The following is a 27,702-nucleotide window of genomic DNA, read 5'->3' on the forward strand; positions in this document are numbered from 1 at the left end:
TTTTCTCTCTCTCTCTCTTTTCACAATCTGAGAGCCGAAGCTTACCTGAGATCTATCCAAAAATTTTTTACAGGCATCCATGCAGGCCAAAGCGCAGTAAAACACAGATGAAATTATATCCACTGTCCCTTTACCTAGTATCATATTACCCAAAATTAGCCTATTTGAACTGACGTTTGATGGTTTACAACTGAGTGCATTGTTGGCTGTCCAGACCCCCCATCATTAAAGGCCAAATACCTGGAAAAGGCAGAAAATCTCACCCTGACATTGAGCGGATCCTGTGCTCAGTCAGCCCAAACACCCCTCGTGACTCATTCGGATGTCTTCGATGGAAGAGCGGATGGAATTAGGCGTCGCGGCCGCCCCGGGCTCCTCATCTTCGGGGCTGGGTGTCGGTCCTGTGGGGGGTGTCCTGGATGCGGGTCCGGGGAGCGCAGGACTGGCCGGTATCCAGGAGGAGTCCGGTGTGCGGAGAGACGGCCCTGGTTCCGAGGCCGACCCGGACGCACCGCCTAAGAAGCGCATGAGGCACCAGGAAGGAGAGGCGGGGAAGCTCGAGGAGCGCCTGTACTCGGTGCTCTGCTGCACGGTGTGCCTGGACCTGCCTAAAGCCTCGGTGTACCAGGTAAACAAAGCCATTATGGAGACTTACAATGCAGAGAAATCCGTATGCATGACGTATATACCATAAACATAATGCAGCTATCAAAATACACAACACAGCATCCTCTTGAAATGCAAGAGATATTAGTGAGATACAGCCTGTTATTATAGATATGACACAAAGGGGGGGATCTTTTTGTCATTGTGATTGTTTGTCTATTGTATGATCCATATAATACAGCTGATTGCACACTGTCTGTGACTCATAATGTGTGTGTGAAAAAATGTCTAATAAAATGCACATATTTGCCATTCCAGGTATATGTTTATTTTTTATTTTTTTTTAAGCAGGTATGATGTTATTTTTGAAGGTTTCAGATTCTACACTTCACGTGACAGACCTGAGCAGCTGTTTTCTGCCTTCAAAGGGCAACATGACAATCAGGGTGGTCACATGACATGTTTAACCCAATCACTGCTGGCCTCTTCTGATCACCCCTCCCCCAAATATGCACCCCATATAATCCCTCTGAAGCCACAGGCTAAACCAGCTGTAAAAGAACTTCCTCTCATGTTTTCACACACTTTGTTCACATGTGCTGGCGTTTTAGGTTTGCATACCCACGTTTACTTTTTTTTTTACAAGTGTCCATTTTATGACTTAATTAATAAATAATAATTGGATAAATCCACACTAGAGTGGTCATTTTGTTTGCGTGTATTGCTGAAACTAGAGGAAATAATAGACACACATAACACAGATCATGAGAAAGCTGACATCCTCTCACACTGAGCCCATGTGATTGAGGGAGGTGTCAGACTCATGCCATGTAATCTGTTTATTACAGAATCAGGGGTTGAATCCTATCAAATGAGACGAACATGAGCAAGTCCTGGAGCAAAACAAACAAGCCATGGAGAAAAAAAAAATCAACTACCCTCTGAATTAACCAAAAGCAGACTCAACAGACTTGACCTCCAGTGAAATGGATCTGCTGGTGAATTAGTAAACCAGTAACAGAATTATTCAAATGAAACCGTGAAAACTAATCATAAAACGAGAATATTGCATCAGTCTTATTATTGTTGACTAAAACTTAATCTATTAAAATAAGTTCTGTTAATTCAAATAAAGATTCAATAAATAAAAAAACATACAATTTTATATGAAATACTTGCAATTAAAAACTAAACAAATAGAAATGTTGCTTTGGTAACTAACCGAAATAAAACAAGTTAAAGTACTATATATGAAAAACATTGACTAAAAATGACAAAAGTACATAAATGACTACATTTTAAAGCAGAAAATTTCAAAATAAAAGCTAATTCAAAATAAAATATAAAAACAATATTTTGGTAACACTTTTTTTTATTGGGATGTTGTTACACATTGCTACATGTCCTTACTATAGTAATAACAGTAAATTATGCTTAATTACAAGTAACTAAACCAAACCCTATCCGTAACCCTATAGTAAGTACATGTAGTTCATTAATATTACTCAGTACGTATTTGAGTAAGTACAATGTAACTGTCACCTTAAAATAAAGTGAAACCACAATTTGCTTTGGCGTAGAATAAGTGAAGAATGATCTTTGAACAGTTTTTAAAACACATTCATTTATATCACATGTATTTGTTTGTAACAGTAAATTCGGGTACAACTTTATTTTGCCGTGTCCATGTTACACGTATTTACTATAGCAGTAAATAATGCATAATTACTTGCAACTAACCCCTATAGTAAGTACATGTTGTTAATTAATATTACTCAGTACTTCAGTGTATATTTACATGGTAACAAGGACATCCTAAAAAAAAGTATAACATACATTTACAGTTTTAGATGCAACTGAGATTGAAGCAAATGACAAATTGAGTAAACTTTTATACGAGGACTGAAATTACAGTTTTTTTAACAACCCATTTTTACCTTTAAATGTGTCATATATTTTTTATTGTTAATAATTATAATTATATTTTTTCCCCATTAAGATCCACTTACGAATTAAGAACAGAAACTCGCTTTGCATCCCGTTTTCTCTGCGCTGAAATGAAATGACATGAAGTTCGGACTGAAATGATCAGGGTTCATGTTACAAACATCTTCAACTACCCAACCCTGGGATCCTTATGGAAGTATATAGGCTCAATGTTGGACAAACCATTCTTTACTTTATTTTTTACCTGATTTGACTTAGTTCAGGAGAGCCCAATCCTGTTCCTGGAGATCTAACCTTCCTGCAAAGTTCATATCCACCCCTGATCAAACACACCTGTGTGTAGTTACCTGAAGATCTTAGCTGTGTTTGACATCGCCCCCCTCGTTCACTATTCCCTACATTAGTCCACTGATACACTGGTGGAAATTTTTTTTTTTTTTAATATCGTGCAAAAGATAATTTATTTCAGTAATTCGACTTAAAAGGTGAAACTAATATATTATATAGACTCATCACATGCAAAGTGAGATATTTCAAGCCTTTATTTGTTATAATTTTGATGATTATGGCTTACAGCTTATGAAAACCCCAAATTCAAAATTATAATATTGTGAAAAGGTTTTCAAAGTTGTAAGCCATAATCATCAAAATTATAACAAATGAAGGCGTGAAATATCTCACTTTGCATGTAATGAGTCTATATAATATATTAGTTTCACCTTGTAAGTCGAATTACTGAAATAAATGAACTTTTGCACGATATTTAAATTTTTTGAGTTTTACCACTACAAATGGCTGTCCTGTCAAATAGTGTCCTATTTAAGGGTATAGGGGGCGATTACGGACACAGCTCATATTTACAGGAAACTACTCTTTTTGAGGAAAATAAATGAGGAAATGCCGTTGTGTTTTGCATAAACCTCCCTGTGAGATGTTTTGAGCTCTTGTTGTGGGCTGAAGATGTGTGTTCTCATTTCACAGTGTACAAACGGGCACCTGATGTGCGCCGGCTGCTTCATCCACCTGCTCGCTGACGCGCGCCTCAAAGAGGAGCAGGCCACGTGTCCGAACTGCCGCTGTGAGATCAGCAAGAGTCTGTGCTGCAGGAACCTGGCGGTGGAGAAAGCCGTGAGTGAACTGCCCTCTGACTGCAGCTACTGCCTCAAACAGTTCCCTCGCTCGGGCCTCGAGCGCCACCAAACAGAGGAGTGCCAGGACAGGTACTGCTGCACCCATTCACCAAACACACCAGCCGATCTGCCGCCCTGCAGGATTCATCTATCCTGCTTCCTTTACAAATTTACTGGAACCAATCACAAACTGGCTTATCCACCTGGCGCGCTAGTGGCGGGTTTAACACGATGACGATAGAGAAGCGACGAATCCAATTCGTTTTAACCTCTCAACGATGCTCAGCGGCATCTTTAGTTTAGCAAACAAATCGCTCTCGAGTGGGTGTAAATTTCACTCACTTTCATTTTTTTTTTTTGCACAACCTGTAAAAATCGCTCGATGCCATTGTTGCTTCTGCAAACCACTGATCAACGCTACAAACCAACACATTTGTTTTGCACAAACTGGAGTTTTCGCGTCTGATTGGTTGAAGGACTATCCAATTGCGTACAGAGTCATTTGCACTATCCCGTTGATCACGCCTCTTGTGCTGTAGAAATGCAGAGCAGACTCCCCAGAATAATGTTCAATCTTAAAAGATTGAGCTTGGTCTGGTGATAGCCAGACTATAATGTATGTATATATATATAACCTTTATTCAAACAGGAAATGTCCCATGGAAACACAGTCTCTTTTACAAGGGAGTCCTGTATAACACAATCACAAAGTTTACAAAATATTTACATAGAAAAAGAGTTTAAAATATATAAACAAACAAAATAAGGACTTAAAATCGAGATCTACCTATCATTAATGAAAACAAGGTCACATGTCCGTCAGCGTGTCAGATATTCCTTTAAGGATAAGCTGAGGAAATTAGCGCACCAATATTAAGCCTAGCCTGGAGTTCGTTCCAAGACGAAGGGCCATAATAAGACAGACTCCTCTTTCCTGCTTCTGTCCTCATTCTTAGTAAGTAGTCCGTCACTAGATCTTAAATGATACACTGTAAAAAAAGATTAGTTGACTCAACTTAACTAAGTCAAGTCATCTTGTTGCTTTGACTGAGTTAATTTGAGTCAACTTATAGTGTCAAGTTTATACATCAATTCGTGTTTTGAAGTGTAATAAACTTGACACTATAAGTTGACTCAAATTAACTCAGTCAAAGCAACAAGATGACTTGACTTAGTTTAGTTGAGTCAACTAATCTTTTTTTACAGTGTATATACTTTGCATATGAACACATTTTAAACGGATATAAGAAGTCAAAAGACCTAAAATAGCTTTATAAATTAAAATGTGCCAATGTAGCATCCTGCGCACTGAGAGACGGCCAATTTACCTTACTGTATAAGATGCAGAGATGTGTCTGATAGCCAGCATTTGTAGTGAACCTGAGAGCCGCATAATAAAGAAGGTCAAGCATTGACAGAGTAGATGGACAAGCAAATGGATCTGAGACAGGAATAATCCTGCAACCAGTTTTAAACAAAAGGTAAAACCTTTGTCCAGCCAGATACCCAAGTATTTATTAGTATCAACCAGTTCAATGGCTTCATCTTGTTGTGTGTTAATAGCAAGAACTGGGACTTTAGTATTTATAGGTGCAAATATCATCGCCTTTGTCTTTTTTGCATTTAAAAGTAGCTTCATATCAAACAGAGCAGATTGTAATGAGGCAAAATCTAACCGCACTATAAACACAAGATTACGCCGGCGAATTCACTGAACACTTCGGCCTTACACTTGTGTAGTGCTGCACAATCACTGTTTAAATCCGTTATGATTCTTTTCAGCACAACACGCTACTTTTGTAGATATAGTGCATTAGTGCCCGCCCACTTTTTCAGCAGCTTTGGTTCCGGAAGTGTTTTTTACCCAATCATTTTTCCCATAGGGATTTTTAAAAAGTCTCTGTTAAAGTGTTATAAGCCATGAACCAAACCAACCAGCTACAAGGTGCATCACAACATTACAAACTTTGATTTGAAGCAAAAGTGTATTTGAAAATTGGACTGGGATGGCTTTAGTGAGAGAAAGAACTGCAATCCCATGAAGCATTGCAAAAATAAATCTAATGAAAAGTTATGGAGAAATTCTGACTCTGATTGGTGGAGTTACAGTGTACAGAATCATGGGTAATGTCGGTTTTCACCATTAATTTAACATAACGCGGACTGACGGCTTCAACAAAAGTATATAGCATCGATTAACAATCTCGTAGCTCACCGTAGGCCTGTTTTTAATGGTTTTTAAATTCTCGTTAAAAATCAATTTCCCTATGGATAAAATTATTTTTTTTTTAAATCTAATTGCTACGATGGTTTCGTGTGAGTGACAGGTTGCTGGAGGGGAAGAATTGAAACTGGCCATTGGACAAGCTTATTTCCCAGCCCTCATCAGAGAAGAGACGTCTCTGCGAAGGCAACGGGAATGTTACTGTTTAATGTTTCTGATTAAAGACTATGAGGGCATATGTTTTTTTTTAAATAAATACTGATGTGCACAGATTATTTATTTATAATAAATACTGGAATATTCCATAAAAAATTAAGAATTGTCCATTTTGATTTCATGGTGACTTTCGATAATCAGTGAAAAGCTTGTTTAGAAGAGATGTTTGTGTACGTTTTCTAGTAAAAATTAATTGGGTTACATTATTTTGAGGTGACATAGTTACATTGTACTTACTCAAATAAGTACTGAGTAATATTAATTAACTGCATGTACGGTTAGGGTTTGGTTTAGGGTTAGTTGCTTGTAATTATGCATTATTTACTGTTATTACTATATTAAGTACATGTGTAACTACGTCACCTTAAAATAAATCGTTACCATTCATTGTAAGCAGGCACAAATCCAGATGTGTAGTTGAGCACACATTCATTTAAAGAGAGACGATTTTTAGATGTTTTCATCCATCGTGATTTACTTTAGCATCACATATGAGGCCACTGTGATCATGTGTCTTCAGCATTACCAAGATGTCAGGCCTTAAAGGGACTTTGGTGCAAATAAATAATTGCGCTGTCAGTGGGCACAATTCGTGTTTAGTGAATCCTCCCTATTCTAGTCTTAATTAGTCATAAAGATGTATAAACAGACATTTGGCTTGGACTATAAGTCTCATGCATTCACTCAATTAAAAACATAAATCTCTTCAAATGTTATATCATTTTATATGCATATATATATATATATTCATATAACTTAGTTTTCATGCAGAAAATCATGATGTTAATGTTTATTAAGCTAGTCCCAGACTAAAATGCATGTTTGAACTGTTTTAACAAAGCAACTTGCATTGAAATTTCTTAAAATATGCCATTGTTTTGTCTCAAGATGCACATCAGTAATGTTTTTTTCTAAGGCATGTTTATAAAAGTCACTTAAAAGTCCTTTATTGAACTAATACCTAATCCTACCTTAATCTAAACCCTGTCTGTGAAACCGAGACATAATATATCATCTTCATGCCTTATAGTCGAATTTAGTAGATTTGAGCTGGTCAATAGCAAAGCTGGATATGCTTAGATATCAACATTATATATAGAGCTGTGTGATGATACCGTATGTACAGACTATATTGCTAGAGTTGTTGTTTGGTCATTTAAAAAAAAGGTGTTGTTTTTTTGTCTTTGGACATAGAGTGACGCAGTGCAAGTACAAGCGGATTGGCTGCCCATGGCACGGGCCGTTCCACGAGCTCAGCGCTCACGAGGCCGAGTGTTCCCACCCGTCTAAGACCGGCATGGAGCTGATGGGCATCCTGGATGAGATGGACCAGAGCCATCGCAGAGAGCTACAGCTCTACAACAGCATCTTCAGCCTGCTGTGCTTCGAGAAGATCGGTTTTACAGGTACAGAGAAACCTGGAGTCTCGTTTCATTGCACCATTGACTCGTCAAATGACGCGTAGCTTATTTAGGTTCCTTGACATATTGCTGTAGATCTTTAAAGTCCCCCTGGCCTGTAGTCAATCATTTTATCCTTTAAAACTCATATTTGATCAGCAAAATGACATATTTAAAGTTTATTTCCTTCATGCCTTAAAATAGATGTAATGTAACTCGACACCCTCATTCAGTATGCAAGGTTCTATGAATATGCAAATGAGCCCCGCCTCCACTCACTCACTCAGCTCAGAGATCCACTGGTTGACGATCACACGTTGATCTGATTTGTTACAAGGTAGTTTGTGACGTCAGAAACACCAGCGATTTCAAACCGTGTTTTTGAGACTGCCGTTTTAAGGACAAAATACAGAATTTTGGCATGGTTTGTCTTAAATCTTATTAAAAACACCACATAGACATATAAACAACATTAAAGACTTGATTTTTACCACAGGGGGACATTAATATACATAGCTACAAAAAAAATCTGTCATTTACTCACCCTTCCATAAGACTTTCGTTCATCTTTGGATATTTTTAATGAAATCTGAGACATTTCTGTCCCTCCATTTAAAAAGTCTTATTTACCCAAATCACTGCTGCTTCATAACACGATCACAATAAAATGAATTCATATAATCATCAGGCGGTTAAATCCAAGTCTTCTGAAGAGACACGATGCGCTAATTCACACTGCACAGACAGACGGCAGCACACACTCCGTCGGGTTTGATCAGTGTGTCTGTCGCCGTTGGTCTGCTCTTGTTTTCACTGATTGATCATGTAGAATCGGCATTTGTTGGGTCGTGGAATGTCTGAGAAGTGACTGAAAAGGTTAATTCACACTGTACAGACAGACACAGACCAACACCGAGAGTCAGCAGATTACAGCACGTCACTTCTAAATCAGATTCAGCTTGTTCAATCTGCCAAAACAAGTTCAGACTCCGACAGGGGTAACACACTGATCCGACAAAAACCAGACTAAGTGTCTGTTGCCGTCTGTCGTCTCGGTGTGAATTGGCTTTTATATGATGAACATTTAATTTAGGCCTTTATTCACATATAAACATTAATCAGTGAACCTAAACAGAAGCTCAACCGTGAGAACAAACCTCATTGGTTCAAACCTCAAATGTGCAAACCTCATTGGTTCTCACGTGTCAAGCAAGCATGCCTGAGCTTTGTTCTAAAGTCATCATATGTGTTTATAATGACACGAGAGTGATGACAGAATTGATTTGTATTGTTCATTGTAGTTCATGTTAACCTATGTAGTGAACTAATGTCCAACAGATGAACCTTTATTGTAATTGTAACCCCTCTGGTCCTATTCGACACAGGGGAGTGAGGTTTACCTGCACAGCTCTCACTAGCTAGCCTCCCTTACACTCACTCCCATCCGGGTCACGGCACCAATTTACATCCTCTGCCCCTACTTGCCCCGCTTTGAGCGAGAATCGAACTGACGTCTCTGGCATAGGCGGTGTGTGCGCTAACAAAGACGCTGAAGACAGTAGTCTCTAGCATTAGTTGTTTGTGCACCTCTTGAGATCAGGGGAGTGAGGTTTACCTGCACAGCTCTCACTAGCTGGCCTCCATTACATAAAGTGTTTGCAAAAACCGCTTGTGTCGTGAAGTAAGTTGATCGCCTGTAATGTCATGTGTCTTTGCCCCAGAGGTGCAGTTCCGGCCCTACCGCACCGACGACTTCATCACACGCCTGTACTACGAGACGCCACGCTTCACCGTGCTCAACCAGACCTGGGTCCTGAAGGCACGGGTCAACGACTCGGAGCGCAACCCCAACCTGTCCTGCAAGCGCACGCTCTCCTTCCAGCTCATCCTGAAGAGCAAAGTGAACTCTGCCCTGGAGTGCTCCTTTCTGCTGCTGAAGGGCCCGTACGACGACGTCAAAATCAAACCCGTCATCCAGCACCACGTCTTCTCCAACGACGCCAACGAGACCGAGTACGCCCTGCTGCCCATCAGCGACAGCGTGGAGTGCAACAAGCTGCTCGCTGCCAAAAACATCAACCTCCGCCTCTTCATCTTTCAGATCCAGAAATAGAGGCACGGGACGACGGGGGCGGAAGAAACGGATCAGACGACGGGAGAAGGAGGAGAAAGAGAAAGAGGAGGGGGATGGAGTGAAGCGACGAGGGTGACGAGCACCACTGAACCACAGATACCTCTACGGGAGCAAAAGAAGGATGAATACGGCCCATCAGTACTGCAGTAGATCGTTTGTGTGTGTGTGAGTGTGTGTTGTAAGCTTTCAGACCCTCTACAGCCAAAAAAAAAAAAAAGTCAACAATCTCACCCTGCTGATCTCCCATTGGGCCTGATCGGGCCTGAATGAACAACACCAAGAGTCTGGGACTGTGTTTGTGTGTTTCTGGGCCTGTTTGTGTGGATATCAGTCAGTGATGACCAATGAGGCGAGTGTTTTAAGGAATGAGACTGAACGAGTGCTAGAGATAGAGGCAGGTGCAACCGATCATTCAGGCAGCGTTCAACTCTGCGTTTGTGTGTTTTCACGCTGTTTTCGGACCTTGCTCTTGAGGTTTACCCGCACAAACGCAGCGGCTGCAACTGCTTTAAGTGTATTTTTGTATGTGAAGGTGGCCATTTTCATCAAAGCGCAGCTGTACAGTCAGGCTGAACAAAATGGCTGCCGATCCCACAACCCGAAAGATGCGATTTGCATGTTTTTTAGTTTTTCCGTGTGCTCTCTGGAACGCACACCTTTAGTTGCGTAGCATCGTAGCCTTGTAATCTAACTTAAGTTTGAGCTTTTTAACACATTTATTTAAGAACCTGTGAATCTTGCCCTTTTTTCTTTGAATTTCTCCCGCATATCTTGCCCTCTTTTAACCCCTCCCCCTCCCATTTTGTGAACACAGGTACATTTCTCCCAACATGATATTTATATTTATTGCTTTAATTTAACCTGCATTAAGGTAACAGACTTTTCCCAGTCACTCAACACTGCAAAACTGGAAAGATCTGATTGTGAGGCAGTGTTACAGACCTTCTTCCACCCTTATCCACATACACACACATAAACACACACACACACACACACACACACAAATGACCTCCTTTCATACCTTCATATCTCTCCCTCTCTCACTCACACACACACACACACACACACACACACACACTAAGCTGGGGGTACAAAAGAGCCAATGGGGTAATCGGATCTCAGTTCATACGAACGCGGCTGTGATTTAGTTTTGACATTCTTGAACTCATGAACGACAGAACGAGCAGTTGAGCTGATCTAGCAGACACTGTCACTTCTGATTAGAGGAGTTTAGTTTAAAACTGTTTCTGCATTTAAAGGCTTTTAATTCTCACACTCTGGCTGTATATGTGCCTTTCTATTAAAGCTCATTTAAAGTTGTGGCACTGCATTCATTCTTGAGTTATTGAGTTGACAAATGCTTATCTTACACTGAAAACCTTGTTATTCTCTGATAAATGCATGTTTGAAACTTGTACTTATCATGTGGGTAACAGACCACGTGCTTTAAAAGAAAAGTAATAATTTACTCACCCTAGTGATGTTCCACCTGTACGACTTTTATCTGAAGGAACATAAAATGTGGCAGTCTGAATAAATCAAACTGAATTTTGAATTATTTCAGCCCCTTTAGCTCTAATTCTAAACAATTAAATGCTTTGTTGTTGTAATTCTCTCTTAAAGCCACCAGAGGGCGTTTTATGGCATTTTTGATAAAATCTACATCTTAATCATAATCAAGAGTTAATCAAAAATACTCAGCTAAATTTAGCTATGTTTAAACATTTATCTGAATGTCTGAAGAGGACAACGTCAAAGTAAAATGTTTGCCCAACCGACTGACCCTGATATGAATGCGAGTAAAGACAAGAAGCAAACAGTTTACCAATTAAAAGGCCATATATTTAAGAAATGACACTTAGATATTGTCCAATCAGGTCAAATGTTACATCCTAATAAAATTCAGTCAAACAAACAAACAACAAAACATTATTTTAAAAGGTTCTACACTGACAAACTTTGTAGAATCTAGTTTCATTCGTCACTCATGTAATATAATAGCCCTCTATAAACAAGATAAATATAGTATCATATACTATTCAAATATAACATTTTATGGATATTAAGCGAAAAACATAATATAAATAGTATAAATTATGCTCTAACAGCAATTTAAACATGACGTTATCAATCTCCATGTAAAGTAAAATTCAAAACAAGTTTCTGACAAAGTATAAAAGGCAGAATCTGAAGGATGCGATCAGACTCGAGTGCTACCGGCTGTACAGAACATGATGTGCAGCTACAGACACTGAATATGCATACGAGTTTAGGACAGCACTATGTGTGGGACGGGTACATGGTGTCCTTTAGTACCAGCATTGGTTCTGATTAACGTTACAGCCATTTTTGCAGCTACTGGAGTGGAAGGAGAGCCCCATCACACCGAGTGGTGGAGGGGGGGAAGAGTTGCAGTACACCTGCAGTCCAGCAGGGGGAACCACACACTGGCTCTGTCCTGACAGCAGCACTGCAGACGGATACGACTGTTGCTGCTGCGGCCCCGGGACCTTGTTAGGACAGACAAAACACATGGACATACATTTTAGTCAAAATAATTATTTTAATATTTCAATATATATATATATATATATATATATATATACACACATACATATACAGGTGAAACTCGAACTATTAGAATATGGTGCAAAAGTTCATTTATTTCAGTAATTCAACATAAAAGATTAAATTTAAACCCATTACATGCAAAGTGAGATATCTCAAGCCTTTATTTGTAATAATTTTTATTATTATGGCTTACAGTTTATGAAAACATTTTCACAATATTCTAATTTTGAATTTGGGGTTTTCATAAGTTGTAAGTCATAATCATCAAAATTATAACAAATAAAGACTTGAAATATCTCACTTTGCATGTAATGAGTCTATATAATATATTAGTTTCACCTTTTAAGTTGAATTACTGAAATAAATGAACTTTTGCACAATGTTCAAATTCTTCGAGTTTCACCTGTATATCAATAGTTTTAATTATTTATTAATACATTTGTGTGTGTGTGTGTGTGTGTATATATATATATATATATATGGAAAGGTGTAGTAAATATATTAATAAAAATATTTTATTAATACAAAATACAAAAAAATATTTTGTATTAATATTTATAATTATATATATTGTATATTTTATATGTTTGTATATTCTTTTATTTAATATTAATTATATATACACATTTTTTTAATGTTTTAATATTTTACTATTTCTATGAATATATGAATATATGAATATACAATTATATTATTATATATATTTAAATACAATAATATTGAGAAAAATAATACTTATAATAATAAATGCATTTTAAAAAATTATGTGTCTATATATATATATATATATATATATATATATATATATATATACTGTATGTATAATTAATGATTATTATAACATTTCATATTAATATGGATTTAAATATGACACATTTTATTTTTATAATAATAAAAATTCAATTTGATATATATTATTAACCTATCAATAAAATGTGCATGGACTGGAATTCCAAACTAAGTTTTCTGTAGTTTGTTTATTTGCCTCAGTACCTGATAGGAGGACACGGATGGGTAATGTCCCATAATGCTTTGCTGTGTTTGGGGTAGAATCTGATTTCCCATCATGCCTGGGCAGCCTTGCTGGTTAGACATCACAGCCGGGTATCCTGTTGACAAATATGTGTGAGATTTTATTAATTGTATAGTGAGTAAATAACACAAGAGTGTAAATTATTTATTTATAAATGTATTTTGATGCATGTATACACAACACAGAGACTGGAAGGTCTATATCTCATATGAGAGCTGACATGAATAGCAGGAAAAGAGACCGGTTCACTGTGAGACCAGTGACACCGTCTCTTACAGTGTAACGGCCCCCTCTCCTACTACTGAGACTCAGTGTGACACAGATCTTCAGGTGTGTGTACCTGTTTGTGTGCTGTAACTGCCCGCTGCGTACTGTTGAGCTGCACTGGGACACTGGACAGGGTAACTGTACACTGAAACCTAAGAGGACACACCAGAATCGACTCATAATTAGACGTACAGTGTGACATTACACCGCATCTCATGACTCATTGATGAAGAAGTACCTGGTTGCTCTGCTGAGTCTGAGGGGGCGGGGCTGTGGGAGGGGGCGGGGCTGTGGGAGGAGCCAGTGTCATTCCAGGACTCATGTAACTGTCTGAATGGTGAGGCGGAGCGTAGCTGTGTGTGGGCGGAGCATAACTATGTGTGGGAGGAGCATAGCTCTGTGTGGGCGGAGCATAGCTGTGTGTGGGCGGAGCTCCTTGCACATAGTATGACGACATATCTGGAAGATCCCCTGATGACTGGTGACTCAAGGTCATGTGACCAAACTTGGAGCTAATGTCTTCTCTCTAGGAAGCAAAAAATAAGTTTGTCATGTACTGTTATATATATATGAATCATAGTATATGTATATATATATATATATATCACTTACAGTCTGTTCTATTGGGTGTTGCTGAGAGGTAGAAACGTTTAACTGCTGAGGTGGAAGGTACGTCACCGAGGAGTACTGAACCTAAACCAGAAATGAGAGGACAGGTTGTGGATTTTATATAAGGAACATTTTCTCTGGGACTGTATTACAGAAGCTTCTTATCTTAATTCAATACTTAAGATTAAAAAAAAATTCCTATGGTTACTAAACATGCAGTTCATGATAGGATTCTAAGATAGGATGTTTCTGTTACAGTCCCAGAATATTATAATGTACAACGTGAGAAATTAATGTTCATTTTGAGATTTACTAAAGATTACATTTAACTTGTTTTATTAAACTATTACTGCTTTTAAAGATGAACTTTATGTGAGCGTTAGATGAACACAATGGTAATCTAAATGTAAAAACAGGTCAAATGAGCATGACAAATTACAGGTGAAACTCGAAAAATTTGAATATCGAGCAAAAGTTCATTTATTTCAGTAATTCAACTCAAAAGGTGAAACTAATATATTATAAATATATTATATAGACTCATTACATGCAAAGTGAGATATTTTAAGCCTTTATTTGTTATAATTTTGATGATTATGGCTTACAGCTTATGAAAACCTTTTCACAATATTCTAATTTTGAATTAAGGGTTTCATAAGCATGCATGTAATAAGTCTATATAATATATTAGTTTCACCTTTTAAGTTGAATTACTGAAATAAATTTTTCGAGTTTCACCTGTAATTGTACAATATTGACCAATACAGATATATAAAACAAAATCAGACTACCGTTATATTGTGCATTATGACTCTCCATTATATGTTTCACTCACCTGTGGGACACCATGGCTTGCTATTGGCTGCTGCTGAGGTGGAGGGGGCGGGGCTTGTGACTGTACTGGGTTAAGCTGGTGATTTACTGGTGGGTTGTAAACAGCTGGAGTCCCATCAGGATTCAGGAATGGCTGCCCTAAAGGACATGTTGAGGATGAGAGAGATTTTGTGGTGTGTTGAGTCAGTGTGAACCAATGAGTTAATGAGTGTGTGTGTGTGTGTGTGTGTGTGTGTACCTGTACCTGTAAAGGACATGTTGATTGTTGGATGAGAGAGATTTTGTGGTGTGTAGACTAAGGGCGTTTTCACACCTGAAAGTCCGCACCAAGGTCCGAACCAAAGTTCATGTTTTGAGACATTTTATAAATTCGGTAAGTTTTGGTTTGGTTTCACACTGCAATTATGCGAGCGCACTAAAGAACTTTACATGACATACTTGCGTGCTGTCGTCATCATCTATGTGCGCGGCATCTCGACATTGGTTTGTAAACGGACGTGCGTCTGACGTCAGCGTGTTGTCAAATCGGCGGGTAACTTTATCAACAATGAATGAACAGACGCATATTGTTAAGACTATATTGTTATTATTATGGTATTAGTAATATGGTACTAGTAATTAGTGGTATCAGCACCAACTATACGCGAGGCTTGTTCAAATTCGCCAATTGAACGTCCTCGCTGTGCGAACATTTGATCGTCGCCGGCAGGAAAGGAGGAGAAGACTGCAATCGTTTTTCCAGTTTACTTCTTATTATGTCGTCAGACCATATTTCAAATAAAAACCTTGTTTCCTCCTCCCCATGTGCTACCACGGCTCATTTTTCCTGCTATCTTTGTCTTCTTCGGCTACGCGGGAACCACCGGAACTTCCTGTAAATGGTCCGAAAGTCCGAATCTTACAGAAAATGCTTTCACACTATAATGAACCAAACCTTTGTTCAGTTTGATCCGGACCGAGACTACCTCTTTTCATCGGACCAAATTTCGTCTGTTTGGTCCGGACCGTGGTCCGGGGGAGGTTTCAAACCTGCAATTTTGATTCGGACCAAACTGAAAAGTACGAAAGTCCGGACCAAACAAGGTAGGAGTGAAAGGGCCCTTAGAGTCAGTGTCAACCAATGAGTCAGCTTCTACTCAGTGATGTGTGTGTGTGTGAGTGTGTGTGTGTGTGTGTGTGTGTGTGTGTGTGTGTGTGTGTGTGCGTGCATGTTTTTCTATCCCGGTGGGGACTTAAACCTGAACGCAACACAGACTCATGGGGACTCGTGTCACTGTGGGGACCTTAAATTGAGATTCCCATGGGTACACATTTTTACATTTTAAATGTAAAAATGCAGAAAGTTGAGTGTGAAGGGCAGGTTTATACTGTCCAAACTGTATATTATGTCCCCTTTTACACTAACCTGACCCGTTAGTGTAAAAGGGGACATAATGTACAGTTTGGACAGTATAAAAACCATTACGTCTATGGAGAGTCCTCACAAAGATAGCAAACCAGCCTGTGTGTGTGTGTGTGGGTGTGTGTGTACCTGTATGTGGATTCAGTAAGATGCTCCCAGGAGGTATGGATGACTCAGCAGGCACGAGAATGTAAGCAGGGCTGTTGTTGGCGGGCGCGTATGATAGCGATGACTCTGTTGGATTGATCACACAGACACAACAGCAGATCAGAAACATTATGAGGGATTCTGCACTATTTCCAGGCCACTAATCAAATCAGGAAATCTGTGGCATTGATCTTATGAATCTTTGTACAGCACAATAATGCTCTTTGGATCATCTCAAATGATGCTGAATCATGCTGTGATTTAGGAAAAATGAAGATAAACAAAATATTAAGACATTCTGTGTGATTTTCTTTTACATATAATCTGTCAATGCTATTCTAATAATACAATTTGAGATCTCATTTGTAAGCATTAGTTAATTTTTACTGCATTTATTGACCTTTGTTAATGTAAGTTAATGAAAATATTATTCATGATAGTTCACAGTGCAATATTAACTACTGTTATAGATACAACTTTTGATCCTAAAATCAATGTAAATGTTATTGACATGAACTAAGATTAATAAAAGCTGTAGAAGTGTTTTTCATTAGTTCATGTTAACTAATGGTCAGTGTTGTTTTTGCACCTGGTTTGCAGAGTTTGGAGCTGCTGTCTGAACGAGATTTCGAGGTCCACGTTGAGCTGTCTGAATCTGTGCTGCTCCAGGGTCGAGGGTCATTCCAGTGCGAGTCCAGCTCGAAACTGCTCTGCCTGCTGCCGGACAGCCGACCCGAACCGTCCCGGTTACCCCTGCACAACTCAGAATCACTCAGAATCAGCTGTTGAAAGTTTCAATTTAAGTTAAAAGCATTAAAGAGAACCAATTAAGCCCTTGATTTTGTTTTTGGGCACTACTAGAATAGGTTTTTATGCTTAAATGTAAAAAAAAAACCCATAATTTTATACATATTCTCTATTGTTGCAGCTTCTCTCTTCCCAGTCTGTCAGTAACGCTCAGGGGTGTGTTTCCCGTACAACTATATAGCTCGCTGCTTAACTACCATAGTACGACATATCGTTGGAGAAATCAACTAGCTAGTCACGACTGTTTCCCGAAACCGTATGTCGCAAAGTATCGTTCAACCACGTTGGTTTATGACGTCTCGCATGTGGCGGACTAATAACTTATTTTAATTAATCTGTTTGAGATCGAATTAACACTCGATTTTGTCATATAAGTTACAGACATGGCATCTGAAGACCATTTCTAATTGTTCTCATTTATTTTGCTTTATATTACCAGACTCAATATTTGGCTCGTTCTTACATAGTAGAGCACGTTCGCACATGCGCAGTCTTCAAAAACGGTGCTTTAAATCTCTTGACAAACTAAAAGACGTAAATTACATTTGTATGTATTCTAAATAAATAACACGGGTTGTACTGAATGTCAGCTTGCTTATTTTGCTAAAGATAAGGATTTATTCAGTCTACATCTCATGTAAACTAGAAACTATGCGTCTAAGCAAAGCTCGAGAGGAAACACCAAATCGTTGAACTATGCTGATAACGACGGAACTTGCGACCATAGTTGGCTAACGATGCTTTCGGGAAACGCACCCCTGTTTAGTTCCTGTCTCTATGAAGCCCCTCCTTCTGATAAGCACACTGTGCTCTGATTGGTCGGCTGGATCAGTGTGTTGTGATTGGTCGAGCACTTTGAGTGTGTTTGGGAAATGTCCCGCCCTTTACCATAACCGCCATTTTCAACACACTACTAACTAACTCAATCAGGCCCCGCCCCTTTATTCTGCGTATTAATTATTTAAATGAGGAATATTGTGACGTGTTCGTTCCCGGAAGAAACTCGAGACTACAATGGAGGCGTTTCAGGAGTTCAGAAACTGACACTGATATAGAGAATAACTCCCACCGGAGGGACTTTGTATTTTTGCAGAGCTTTTCATGCCTTCAAGCAACATTACACACTAAAGAAAGCTGAACATGTAAACAAGGTCCTCTTTAAAGGTGTTTTAAGTGATTTTTTGGAACACCACACATAAATTGTTTCTAAAATAACTGAAATAACAGCATTTAAGTGAAGCTGCCGTTTTAGCCAGTCAGAGAACAAGCTTTCTTTCCTCTGATATATATCTTCTTTAAAGGTCGGATTATGGAGAGAAATCATTTCTCACCTAAAGAGCTGGCGTCTTCTCTGGGTCTCCGTGAGAATACTGCTGTCATCTGGACCTCTAAAAACAGATATAAAAATATAAATAAAAGAAGAGAAATGTTGAAGTGCAGCCAATTTATTTATAATCATTGTATTGATAAAATTGCATATTTAAATTAAAACCAGTTACATGGTTTACAAAATACTGATTACTTTGTTTTGAAGAGCAGTTATTTAATATTTAAATAATATTATATATTTATTGTATATGTATTTAAATGCAACATTTCATACATATTCTTAATATTAACTATTAAGAGAGGTTTACCTGGTCTCAATATAAACACTCTGCGAAAGACCAGCGGGCTGAAAAATAAAAGAGCACAAAATCAGAGGACAGACTTTAATGTACTACCAAAGACTTTAGATATTCAAACACAGTGCACTCGTATTACTGTGGATGGAAGAAAGTGCAACGCTCAATATGGTGGAATAAGTCCCGCCTTCTAAATAAAAGAGCCAATCACTGATTGGTAAAATCATCGCATCACTGGAGAAACTGAGACGTGCTTATGACTGCACATGCCTGAAGAAGATCTTTGTCATGATTTGAGCTTTAAGAAGCTTTAACGCATGATTTGGTGTTATTTTGTCACTTATTGGGAGCAGTATGCTAGCTGGAGCTGTTTACCTCCAGTGTTTGTGCTAAGCTAGGCTAGCGATGGGTGCGTCAGACAGTTACGGCACGCACGGAGATGAGAAGGGTATGTGTGGACTTATCTAACTCTGGGGGATACGGTGAATAAGATAAAGTCCCAAAAAGTCGGCGTGTTCCTTTAACCCTTTAGAACCGGCTGTGTCGTAGCCGACACATACCAGCAAGCTGTATTCATTTTACCGTAACTCTTCAACCCTTTGCACTATCAAAACCATTCAAATTGCCCCTGAAAGTAGACAACATGCCATGCGGCTTACTACGGTAATTTCATGCTTTCCGTCAGCAAATGATAGCAGCTTTCTGGAAGAGCGGGAAGGAAGCATTTGAACAGAGAGATACGAAGGTTAGAGTGTTTTGGATTGCTTAAAATAATAAAATAAATGAACAAATGCATGGAGAAAGAAGTGGTAGACAGCAGAAGAGGGGATTGGGATGATTTTGATTAAACTTGGGAGGCGGATGGCCGTTACTCTTTCACATATCTTAGCATGTGGTGTGTGCAAAGTGTCTTTAAGTGTGTGCATGCTTATGAATGCATGCATTTCAGCATTTGTATGTGTGCTACTGTGCGTGTATGAACCCAATGTCACAAAAAATACATGTATTAGAGTTCATTTTTCAACTTTAAAGTGTTAGTGTCTTTCGTTTTGTGATTTTTCAGGGGGTTTTTCTAAATAAAAATCAGTAAATGTATTCTCGTTTTTTTTTTTTTTTGTCTATTTCAATTCTATTTACAAACTCACCACACACAATAATGGTCAATAACTGCAATTTGGTGAAAGCTAATATTTTTCTGAAAAAGATAACTCTTGCACATGAAGATAGCACATCGTTTTAGAAATTTTTTTTTTACTGTAAAATTCTAAAACAATGTGATATCTTCATGTGCAAGGAGTCATCTTAGGAGACGGTTAAAATGATTTTTGTAATACACTGTGTGCATGTTCAGTGTTTTCTTACGTCCTGTGAGAATATGCGTTCCCGGACTCTCTGGTACTCCTCCTCTCTCTCCTCTATTGACTTGCTTCTCATCTGATCTTTGAGAGACGGGACCCTCAGCTTTATAAACAACAGCAGACGAGAGTTAACCAGCCGCAAAGATCAGAGCCATTAGAGGAGCCATTGTGAGCTCTTCATACCCAGGTGATCAGTGCAGTGTGCATTTGTCCAAACCTGACTGTCTTCTTTCTCCTGACTGGTGTCTCTTTTCAGTATTGATCTTCTTTCCTCCGTCTTCTCCTCCTGAACATGTTCAGCAAACCGATGTTCTGGTCTGAAAAACATTACGTTACACCCACATCCATTCCTTCTTCATAAACGCAGATATATAACAGAGACGTACATCCTGGAATTGCAGGTTTTGTTGATGATAACCGCTTTTCCACTGTGATCCACATTGTGTTCCAGACCAAAATAAGCAGCGACCCTGTGGACAAGCATCCTGTGATACGAGGACATCTGAGGGAACTTTTTATAGGAACTAGAGAGAGAGAGAGAGGAGAGAGAGAGGAGAGAGAGAGAGAGAGAGAGAGAGAGAGAGAGAGAGAGAGAGAGAGAGAGAGAGAGACATTATATCACATTACAAATGTGTCTATCTCTAAACCATGAGAGACATGCGTGGAACGGTACCTGTTGTCGGTCATAAAGTCCGTCATGTCCTGCTCGAGCTTTAAGAGCATCAGTCGGTCCCTGCGAGCCAAAAATAAACAGATTCAGCACGAATGGAAGGAGGAGAATGAAGGGATATGTTCAGTCTTTTACACACCTGGGACTGCTCTTCAAAGTAGTGATTAAAAACTCCTCCAGATCAATGCCGGTGGAGTCGGTATACTCCAGACTGGGCTCTAAAACACACACATGCATGGAATTACACTTTAGATATGCAAGGAATTGGAAGTATATGGAAGTAAAGTAATGCCAAATGTGTTTGAAATAAAAAAGCCTGTTGAATTGCACTACTTGAAAAAAATATGCATTGCATTAACCATGCTTGCATTTTAATGCATTGTGTTTTTAGGGCTTGCATTTTTATGGGCTGAAATTCAACATGATTGTATATTAACATTTCAAACACATTTTCATATTAATAAAAATTCAATAATCCATATTTACCTTTCATATTTCACTTCCAAAATATTCAAACTGTTTACAAATACAACCTATAATATTCAACAGGCAATTTTCGGTCCATTTTATTTCGCTTTATAAATTCGCTTCCACAACTTCGGTGGTTCAAATTCGACAATAAATTCAACATTGATATCCAGAAACTGCAGGAAAAGCAGTAGATTACCGAGCATAATCTCCATCTGCTGTTAATCAACCTCACCAGCAGGGGGCGCAAGCACGTGTTGTTGACGAAGACCAGAGCAACAGTTAGAGCAAGCCATTCATTCATAAAAACTGATTTATAGAAATGTAGGTGTATTTGTGATTATTTTTATGTTTAACTCAGTGTCTTCACGGTCCCTGTGTAGCCTATGCATCTTTCTCTACCGTGAACGAGATAATAATGTTATTCCCCTGATGCTGATGTACAGAACAAATGTTACATTTGAGGTAGACATATTTCTCTTGGTTGTTTAGTTGCCTTAACTTTATATCGCGGCGATGTGCTGCAGTTCTATTCCCTCAATAATTCAGGATTGCTGGACATATAAAACACTAGAAGTATGTCTCAAAAAATTAGGACTTTGAATCGATTGAACATAAATTAATCAGCATTTTCTGCAATTAATTAATTGCGTTAGTAAGGAATATACAGTACAATTCAAAGGTTTGAGGGCAGTGAGATTTTCTTTTAATACTTCTATTTAACAAGCATGCAATTAAATTGATCAAAAGTGAGAGTAAAGACATTTATAATGTTACAACAGATTTCCATGTCAAATAAATGCTGGTATTTTGAACTCTCCATTCATCAAAATAATCCTTAAAAATGTATCACGGCTTCCACAAAAATATTATTAAGACATTGATTATAATCAGAAATGTTTCTTGAGCATATTAATATGATTTCTGAAGGATCATGCGACACTGAAGACTGGAGTAATGATGCTGAAAATTCAGCTTTGATCACAGGAATAAATTATCTTTTAAAATATATTAAAACAGTTATTTTAAATTGAAATCATATTTCACAATATTAAGTTTTTTTTAAATGGAATAAATAATGGAGCCTTGGTGAGCATAACATACAGCTTTTAATTCAAAAACATAAACAAATCTTACCGACACCAAACTTTTGAATGATATATCCTCACATTAATTTTGAATCAATACATTTTAAATGTAAAAAATCTGTTCAATCCGAAGTTAAAAAAATAGATGCTGCATTAATTGTCTAATTTATTTTGAACACTTTAAACATCCCATGTTAATTGCAGAAATTAATGCATTCTTTTTCACAGATCTAGATGAAATATGTTTGCAATTTAAGCACACATACTTCATGAATGCATGACACACAAATCGGTCAATTACCTTTGGATAAACTTGTTTTTTTAGATGTGACGCTCTTCTCCTCTTCCTCCTCATTGCACTCAGGACTGTCCTCATGGTCACTGGATAGAGCCGTCTTGCTCTCGTTTCCCTGAGACCCGACAGAACACAGTTCCTTCACAAACTATATCATTCATTTTAAGGATGTAATGGATTAGGAGACCAAATGCAAAATCCCATTAAAAACTCCTTATTGTTGGAACACTGTTGAGAGCAGTGGCAACAGTCTTGATTCACTTACACATGTACTATCCATCAGACTGTCATATATGTGACCCTGGATCACAAACCCAGTCACGAGTCGCACGGTATATCTGTGGCAATAGCCAACAATACATTGTATGGGTCAAAATTATAGATTTTTCTTTTATACCAAAAATCATTAGGATATTAAGTAAAGATCATGTTCCAGGAAGATATTTTGTAAATTTCCAACTGTAAATATATAAAACTAATACATTTCAGTAGTTGTATCTCGGCCAAATATTGTCCTATCCTAACAAACCATACGTCAATTGAAAGCGTATTTATTCAGCTGTCATGTGATGTATAAATCTCAATTTCATAAAATTGAAAAAAGACGACGATTAGAATGATTCTTACCTTGCTGTTCTCCTCAGTGGATAAAGACTCCTCACACACAGCTGTGCTCCGAACTAATTTCCCTTTGGCCTGTAACACACACACACACAAACTTTTTACTACAGAGGACTGTTCTCAGCGCACATTATTGCTGCATTTGTTATTTCAACCATAATATATACTAAATAAATATTGCATATTGAATATTTTTTATCTTGTCTTTTTATGGTTGTTGCCTTTTAAACTATTAAGATTTTTCTTTTAAAGCAGTTTCCCAGCTTACAGGGAACGTTCTCACAGTTATGAGCAAACGTTCCTCCAGTAACATTAATAGAATGTTCATTCCAAGTTATTAAAACAATTAATTTCCCCCCGAAACGTTTCAGTTGGACATTCACCTAATATTTTTTAAATAATATTTGCAAAATGATAAAATGGAATGGTCCCTTAACGATCACATAACCAAGAATTTTGCTTAAAAAAAAGTATGGTTTGAACGTTCAGAGAATATTCAGGATGAACATGTTCGTAATGAGAATGTTATCAAAACAATCACTGTAAAAAATAAATAAAAAAACTTGTAAAATCAACTTAGATGTTTAAGTCATTTCAAATTAAATTATATCAAACCTACTTAAAAAAAATGAGTTGAATCTTTGTTGAAAATTGTAGCAAAAATTAAAGAAATATAAAAACATACGTTGTCATAACTTACTGATCATGTTTTTATTTTACACAACATATTTTTATTAGCTGGATTCGTTTTTTTATTATTAATTTTGTATATTTGACGTGATGCCGAGTATAAATTAAATATTAAATGCAAAGTATATAAATAGCCAATTCCAGCTTTCATTTGCCCAATTTCTATATTTCTATATTCCTGACTTTTATATAGTTATGTATATAGTTATGTACTGATATTATTTTCAATACGTCACTATTTTCCTTCAGCAAGAAAGACAGTGATGCTCCAGTGATTGCATTTCTTGATCACTGGATCGACGCTACAGGGTGAAAAGTGTAACTATGCTATTTTTACACTATTTGACTGCGAGCTGCTGATGTGATTTACTTTATGAAGTTGGGTAACTAGGGGAGTGGATGCAGTGTTTAATGCTATTCTGACGGAGACACATAACCGCTGAGGTTAAACAGTCACCAGCAAACGCCATTTACCCACCGAGGAGAGAGAGAGCGATTCAGAAAGCAATATTCTGCCGAGTATAAACCCATCAATCTCACATAAACGTCTGAGAAGCTCCAAAGGTAAATACACTCATGCATCAAATGAATGCTCTACAGGGAGGGAGTTTTAATGATTTAATGATTAGATTCAATTGCAATCCTACCTTCAGTTTCTTTGCAAGTTGTCCATCTGATTTTGGCTGCTTAAAAAAAAATACAAAAAAAACATGATTAAAGGAAAAGAAGGGAAATGAAACAAAGAAGAAGTAAATGATAAAAGGTGTTGGATCTGGATTATCACCTCGCTGGATTTATGGCCATCCTCAGTATCTGTGGTACAGCATGGAGGCGGAGTCTCCTGCAGAGTGCATTCTGGGAGATTTTCAGATTCTCCTGTTTCGGACATCTTGAAGTTTGCAGGTTCAAAGGTCATCATATCAGTTATTGGCCACCATATGCCCCATGACCATCCAAGCCAATTAATACAGAGACAAGATGTCTTCTTTTCTCTCTTTTTTTTTCTTGCTCCACTCTTCTCTTCTCTTCTCTTCTCTTCTCTTCTCTTCTCTTCTCTTCTCTTCTCTTCTCTTCTCTTCTCTTCTCTTCTCTTCTCTTCTCTTCTCTTCTCTTCTCTTGCCAGAACAGATGCTAGATGGCTTTAGTAAAGAAGAGAAGAAGAAAAAACATATCAGAATAAAAATCTGTGATCATTTATTTATTCTGAGCACTACGCCCGGTATATTGTTCTACATACAAAATACTCAGTCAGAGTCGTATAATCTCAAAGGTGATTAATTAAGCTTCCAATCAAGTATCAATAATGAAATATCTTTATTTTTCATTCAGGTCATAAACTGATTTGCTTGGGCTCAAGTTAAAATTAAATGAAACTAAACGCATAATTGTGCACAGTCAGGACAGCAATATAAATAGACTTTAAAAAAAGAAGAAAATGATTCCCATGTGTTTTGTTGTTGATGTCAAATGCTTTTCTTCCAATCACACTATATTTTGGTATAAATTCATATGTCGTTTGGTAGGAAGCTAGATTAATTAGACATGCCAACACAGACAGACTGTAACATCTTCAGAAATTACTACACAGGGTAAAAAGAAATATTAATTTTCAACAATGATAAGCATGGTTTGTGCCAACCACAATGAGTCGTGTGGCAAATTAATAGCAGAAATGTCAAAATTCAAGATATTAATAAAAAAATGCTCAACCAATAAAAACCAAGTCAGTTTTCCGGATCTTTCTGTCATGTTAACAGTTTTAGGCCTATGCAGATCAATGTATTCTTAATACATTAATAATTGATTTTAAGGATATATTAGTTTATTTTTGCATGATAACAGATTCTGGTACTTATTGTTTAAATGTAAAATCTTGAAGTCGAGGAGCTCTCCAGCAATGCTGATTTGGATAAAAATACCTATGCGTGTAAGACGTCTGCATTGACTGTGCGTGTATTTTGTGCCGCTCTTTTCATAGCAGTGGCAGGTGCTGTAAATTATATTCCTAGAATGAAGACACACACACACACACACACACACACACACACACACACACACACACACACACACACACACACACACACACACACACACACACACACACACACACGACTGCATCCTTCACTCTAATGTCATCACTCTCATCATGTTTGAACTCGTCTTCATGTCTGACCACTGAGTCACTGACTTTCACCAGTGTTAAACCATACGCCTCCTAAACCATACGCCTCCACACACACACACACACACACACACACACACACACACACACACACACACACACACACACACACACACACACACACACACACACACACACACACACACACACACACACACACCATCAGGTGTTTTCTAGGTTAGCGAACAGGTGGCTTCAAACGTGGATGTAAAATAATTGTATGACAGCGATGTCATATTACATCTGATGAACAGAAGCACATTGCTCTGGGTTTTTTTGCCCACTGACTAACTACATAGTTTCTGCAAAAACATCATAGAATAGATATAGCCTAAAGTAAATATGGTGTTTTATACAGATTTTTGTAAGGAACGTAAGTTACTCGATATTAACTACTAATTAAAAGTTACTTTTCAAAACTGTTGTGAGCAACATTCACAATCAAACTGTAGCACTTTAACTCTGCTTAAAGGGATAGTTCACCCAAAAATGAAAATGTGTCATCATTTAGCCTACTCACTCCAAACATTATGATTTTATTTAGCAAAAGATGAACATTTGAAGAATGTCAGTAACCTAACAGTTGATAGATCCCATTGACTTCCATAATATGGGAAAAAAGGAAGTAAATGACTTACTTTGGGTGAACTATCCCAAATTAACTGTCCTACAATATCTATAGGCCTAAACTTTGATTTTTTATGATAGTCTCTAATATTAAGCCAACTCAGTTTTGGCTGACGGTATATGGTTAATTGGTTACCATATAATTCTTGTGAAGCTATAGTGCGTAAAAGCATGTGGAAAAGTTGTGCGCACATATACAAACAGTAGACACGCGCTCTGCAGAATAGCGCAAAGATCTGCGTTCAGAGATACAATCTGTCTGTCTGTGTGTGTGTGTGTGTGTGTGTGTCTGTCTCAGCCGAGATGGGCTTCGGTTTCCACCACTACGTCGCATTCCTGGTTCAGTCTGACTGGCACGGGTTATATTTGGAGCGGCTGTTTGGGATCTCAGACTGTCACTGACGCACGGAGCGACGCAGGGAGCAGCTGTGCTTTCTAAAAGCGACCCAGACCATTGCTCTTCTGTTTAGAAACCCTGAACCCAACATCAGACTATATATCAACAGAACAATTCATCATAAAAATAGCTCAAATATCTATGAAATATATATATAAATATATATTGATATAAAGCCTATACTATCAAATATTATATGGTTTTATTTTTGTCAACAAAAAGGTTTGAACTCTAATGTTAGTATCAAAATGAAGTGCCCTTACAGTGTGATATGATTGTGGTTATGATGACTAAATTATGGTTACACAGAACTCTTGACAACACACCACAGTATAAAATCGCGCGCCTCTAAAT

At 37.8% G+C, this 27,702-nt stretch overlaps 2 protein-coding genes across 8 annotated transcripts in view; one reads left to right on the forward strand and one right to left on the reverse strand.

Moving 5' to 3' along the window:
- Positions 1-322: 322 nt before the first annotated feature.
- Positions 323-10,977, forward strand: zftraf1 (zinc finger TRAF-type containing 1; the record flags this gene model as incomplete). Of its 2 annotated transcripts, none has more annotated exons than XM_079590249.1 (4): positions 323-628; positions 3,535-3,773; positions 7,291-7,529; positions 9,245-10,977. In XM_079590249.1, the coding sequence occupies 4 exons, from the start codon at positions 323-325 to the stop codon at positions 9,634-9,636; spliced, it is 1,176 nt and encodes a 391-aa protein (XP_079446375.1). In that variant the 3' UTR covers positions 9,637-10,977. The 2 variants fall into 2 exon arrangements, with proteins under 2 accessions (XP_079446375.1, XP_079446376.1); XM_079590250.1 differs by having other exon boundaries at positions 7,318-7,529.
- A 500-nt stretch (positions 10,978-11,477) lies between these two features.
- arpp21 (cAMP-regulated phosphoprotein, 21) overlaps positions 11,478-27,702 on the reverse strand; it is a 16,440-nt gene continuing 215 nt past the window's right edge. The window contains exons 2-20 of one of the 6 annotated variants that reach the window (XM_079590246.1): positions 24,927-25,187; positions 24,790-24,825; positions 23,459-23,527; positions 22,838-22,946; positions 21,120-21,198; positions 20,984-21,043; positions 20,697-20,834; positions 20,528-20,627; positions 20,315-20,413; positions 18,965-19,002; positions 18,659-18,715; positions 17,110-17,273; positions 16,503-16,607; positions 14,973-15,109; positions 14,141-14,221; positions 13,767-14,054; positions 13,602-13,680; positions 13,222-13,337; positions 11,478-12,167 (exon numbers count right to left, since the gene is read on the reverse strand). In XM_079590246.1, coding sequence (XP_079446372.1) covers positions 11,967-12,167; positions 13,222-13,337; positions 13,602-13,680; positions 13,767-14,054; positions 14,141-14,221; positions 14,973-15,109; positions 16,503-16,607; positions 17,110-17,273; positions 18,659-18,715; positions 18,965-19,002; positions 20,315-20,413; positions 20,528-20,627; positions 20,697-20,834; positions 20,984-21,043; positions 21,120-21,198; positions 22,838-22,946; positions 23,459-23,527; positions 24,790-24,825; positions 24,927-25,061 — 2,091 coding nt within the window. In that variant the 5' untranslated portion in view covers positions 25,062-25,187 and the 3' untranslated portion in view covers positions 11,478-11,966. Of the gene's footprint in view, positions 12,168-13,221; positions 13,338-13,601; positions 13,681-13,766; positions 14,055-14,140; positions 14,222-14,972; positions 15,110-16,502; positions 16,608-17,109; positions 17,274-18,658; positions 18,716-18,964; positions 19,003-20,314; positions 20,414-20,527; positions 20,628-20,696; positions 20,835-20,983; positions 21,044-21,119; positions 21,199-22,837; positions 22,947-23,458; positions 23,528-24,789; positions 24,829-24,926; positions 25,282-27,702 lie in introns of all 6 variants that reach the window. The other 5 variants (XM_079590245.1, XM_079590243.1, XM_079590248.1 and 2 more) reach the window with 5 other exon arrangements.

Source organism: Phoxinus phoxinus (genome assembly GCF_949152265.1).
Source record: "Phoxinus phoxinus genome assembly, chromosome: 19".
Taxonomy (NCBI): domain Eukaryota; kingdom Metazoa; phylum Chordata; class Actinopteri; order Cypriniformes; family Leuciscidae; genus Phoxinus; species Phoxinus phoxinus.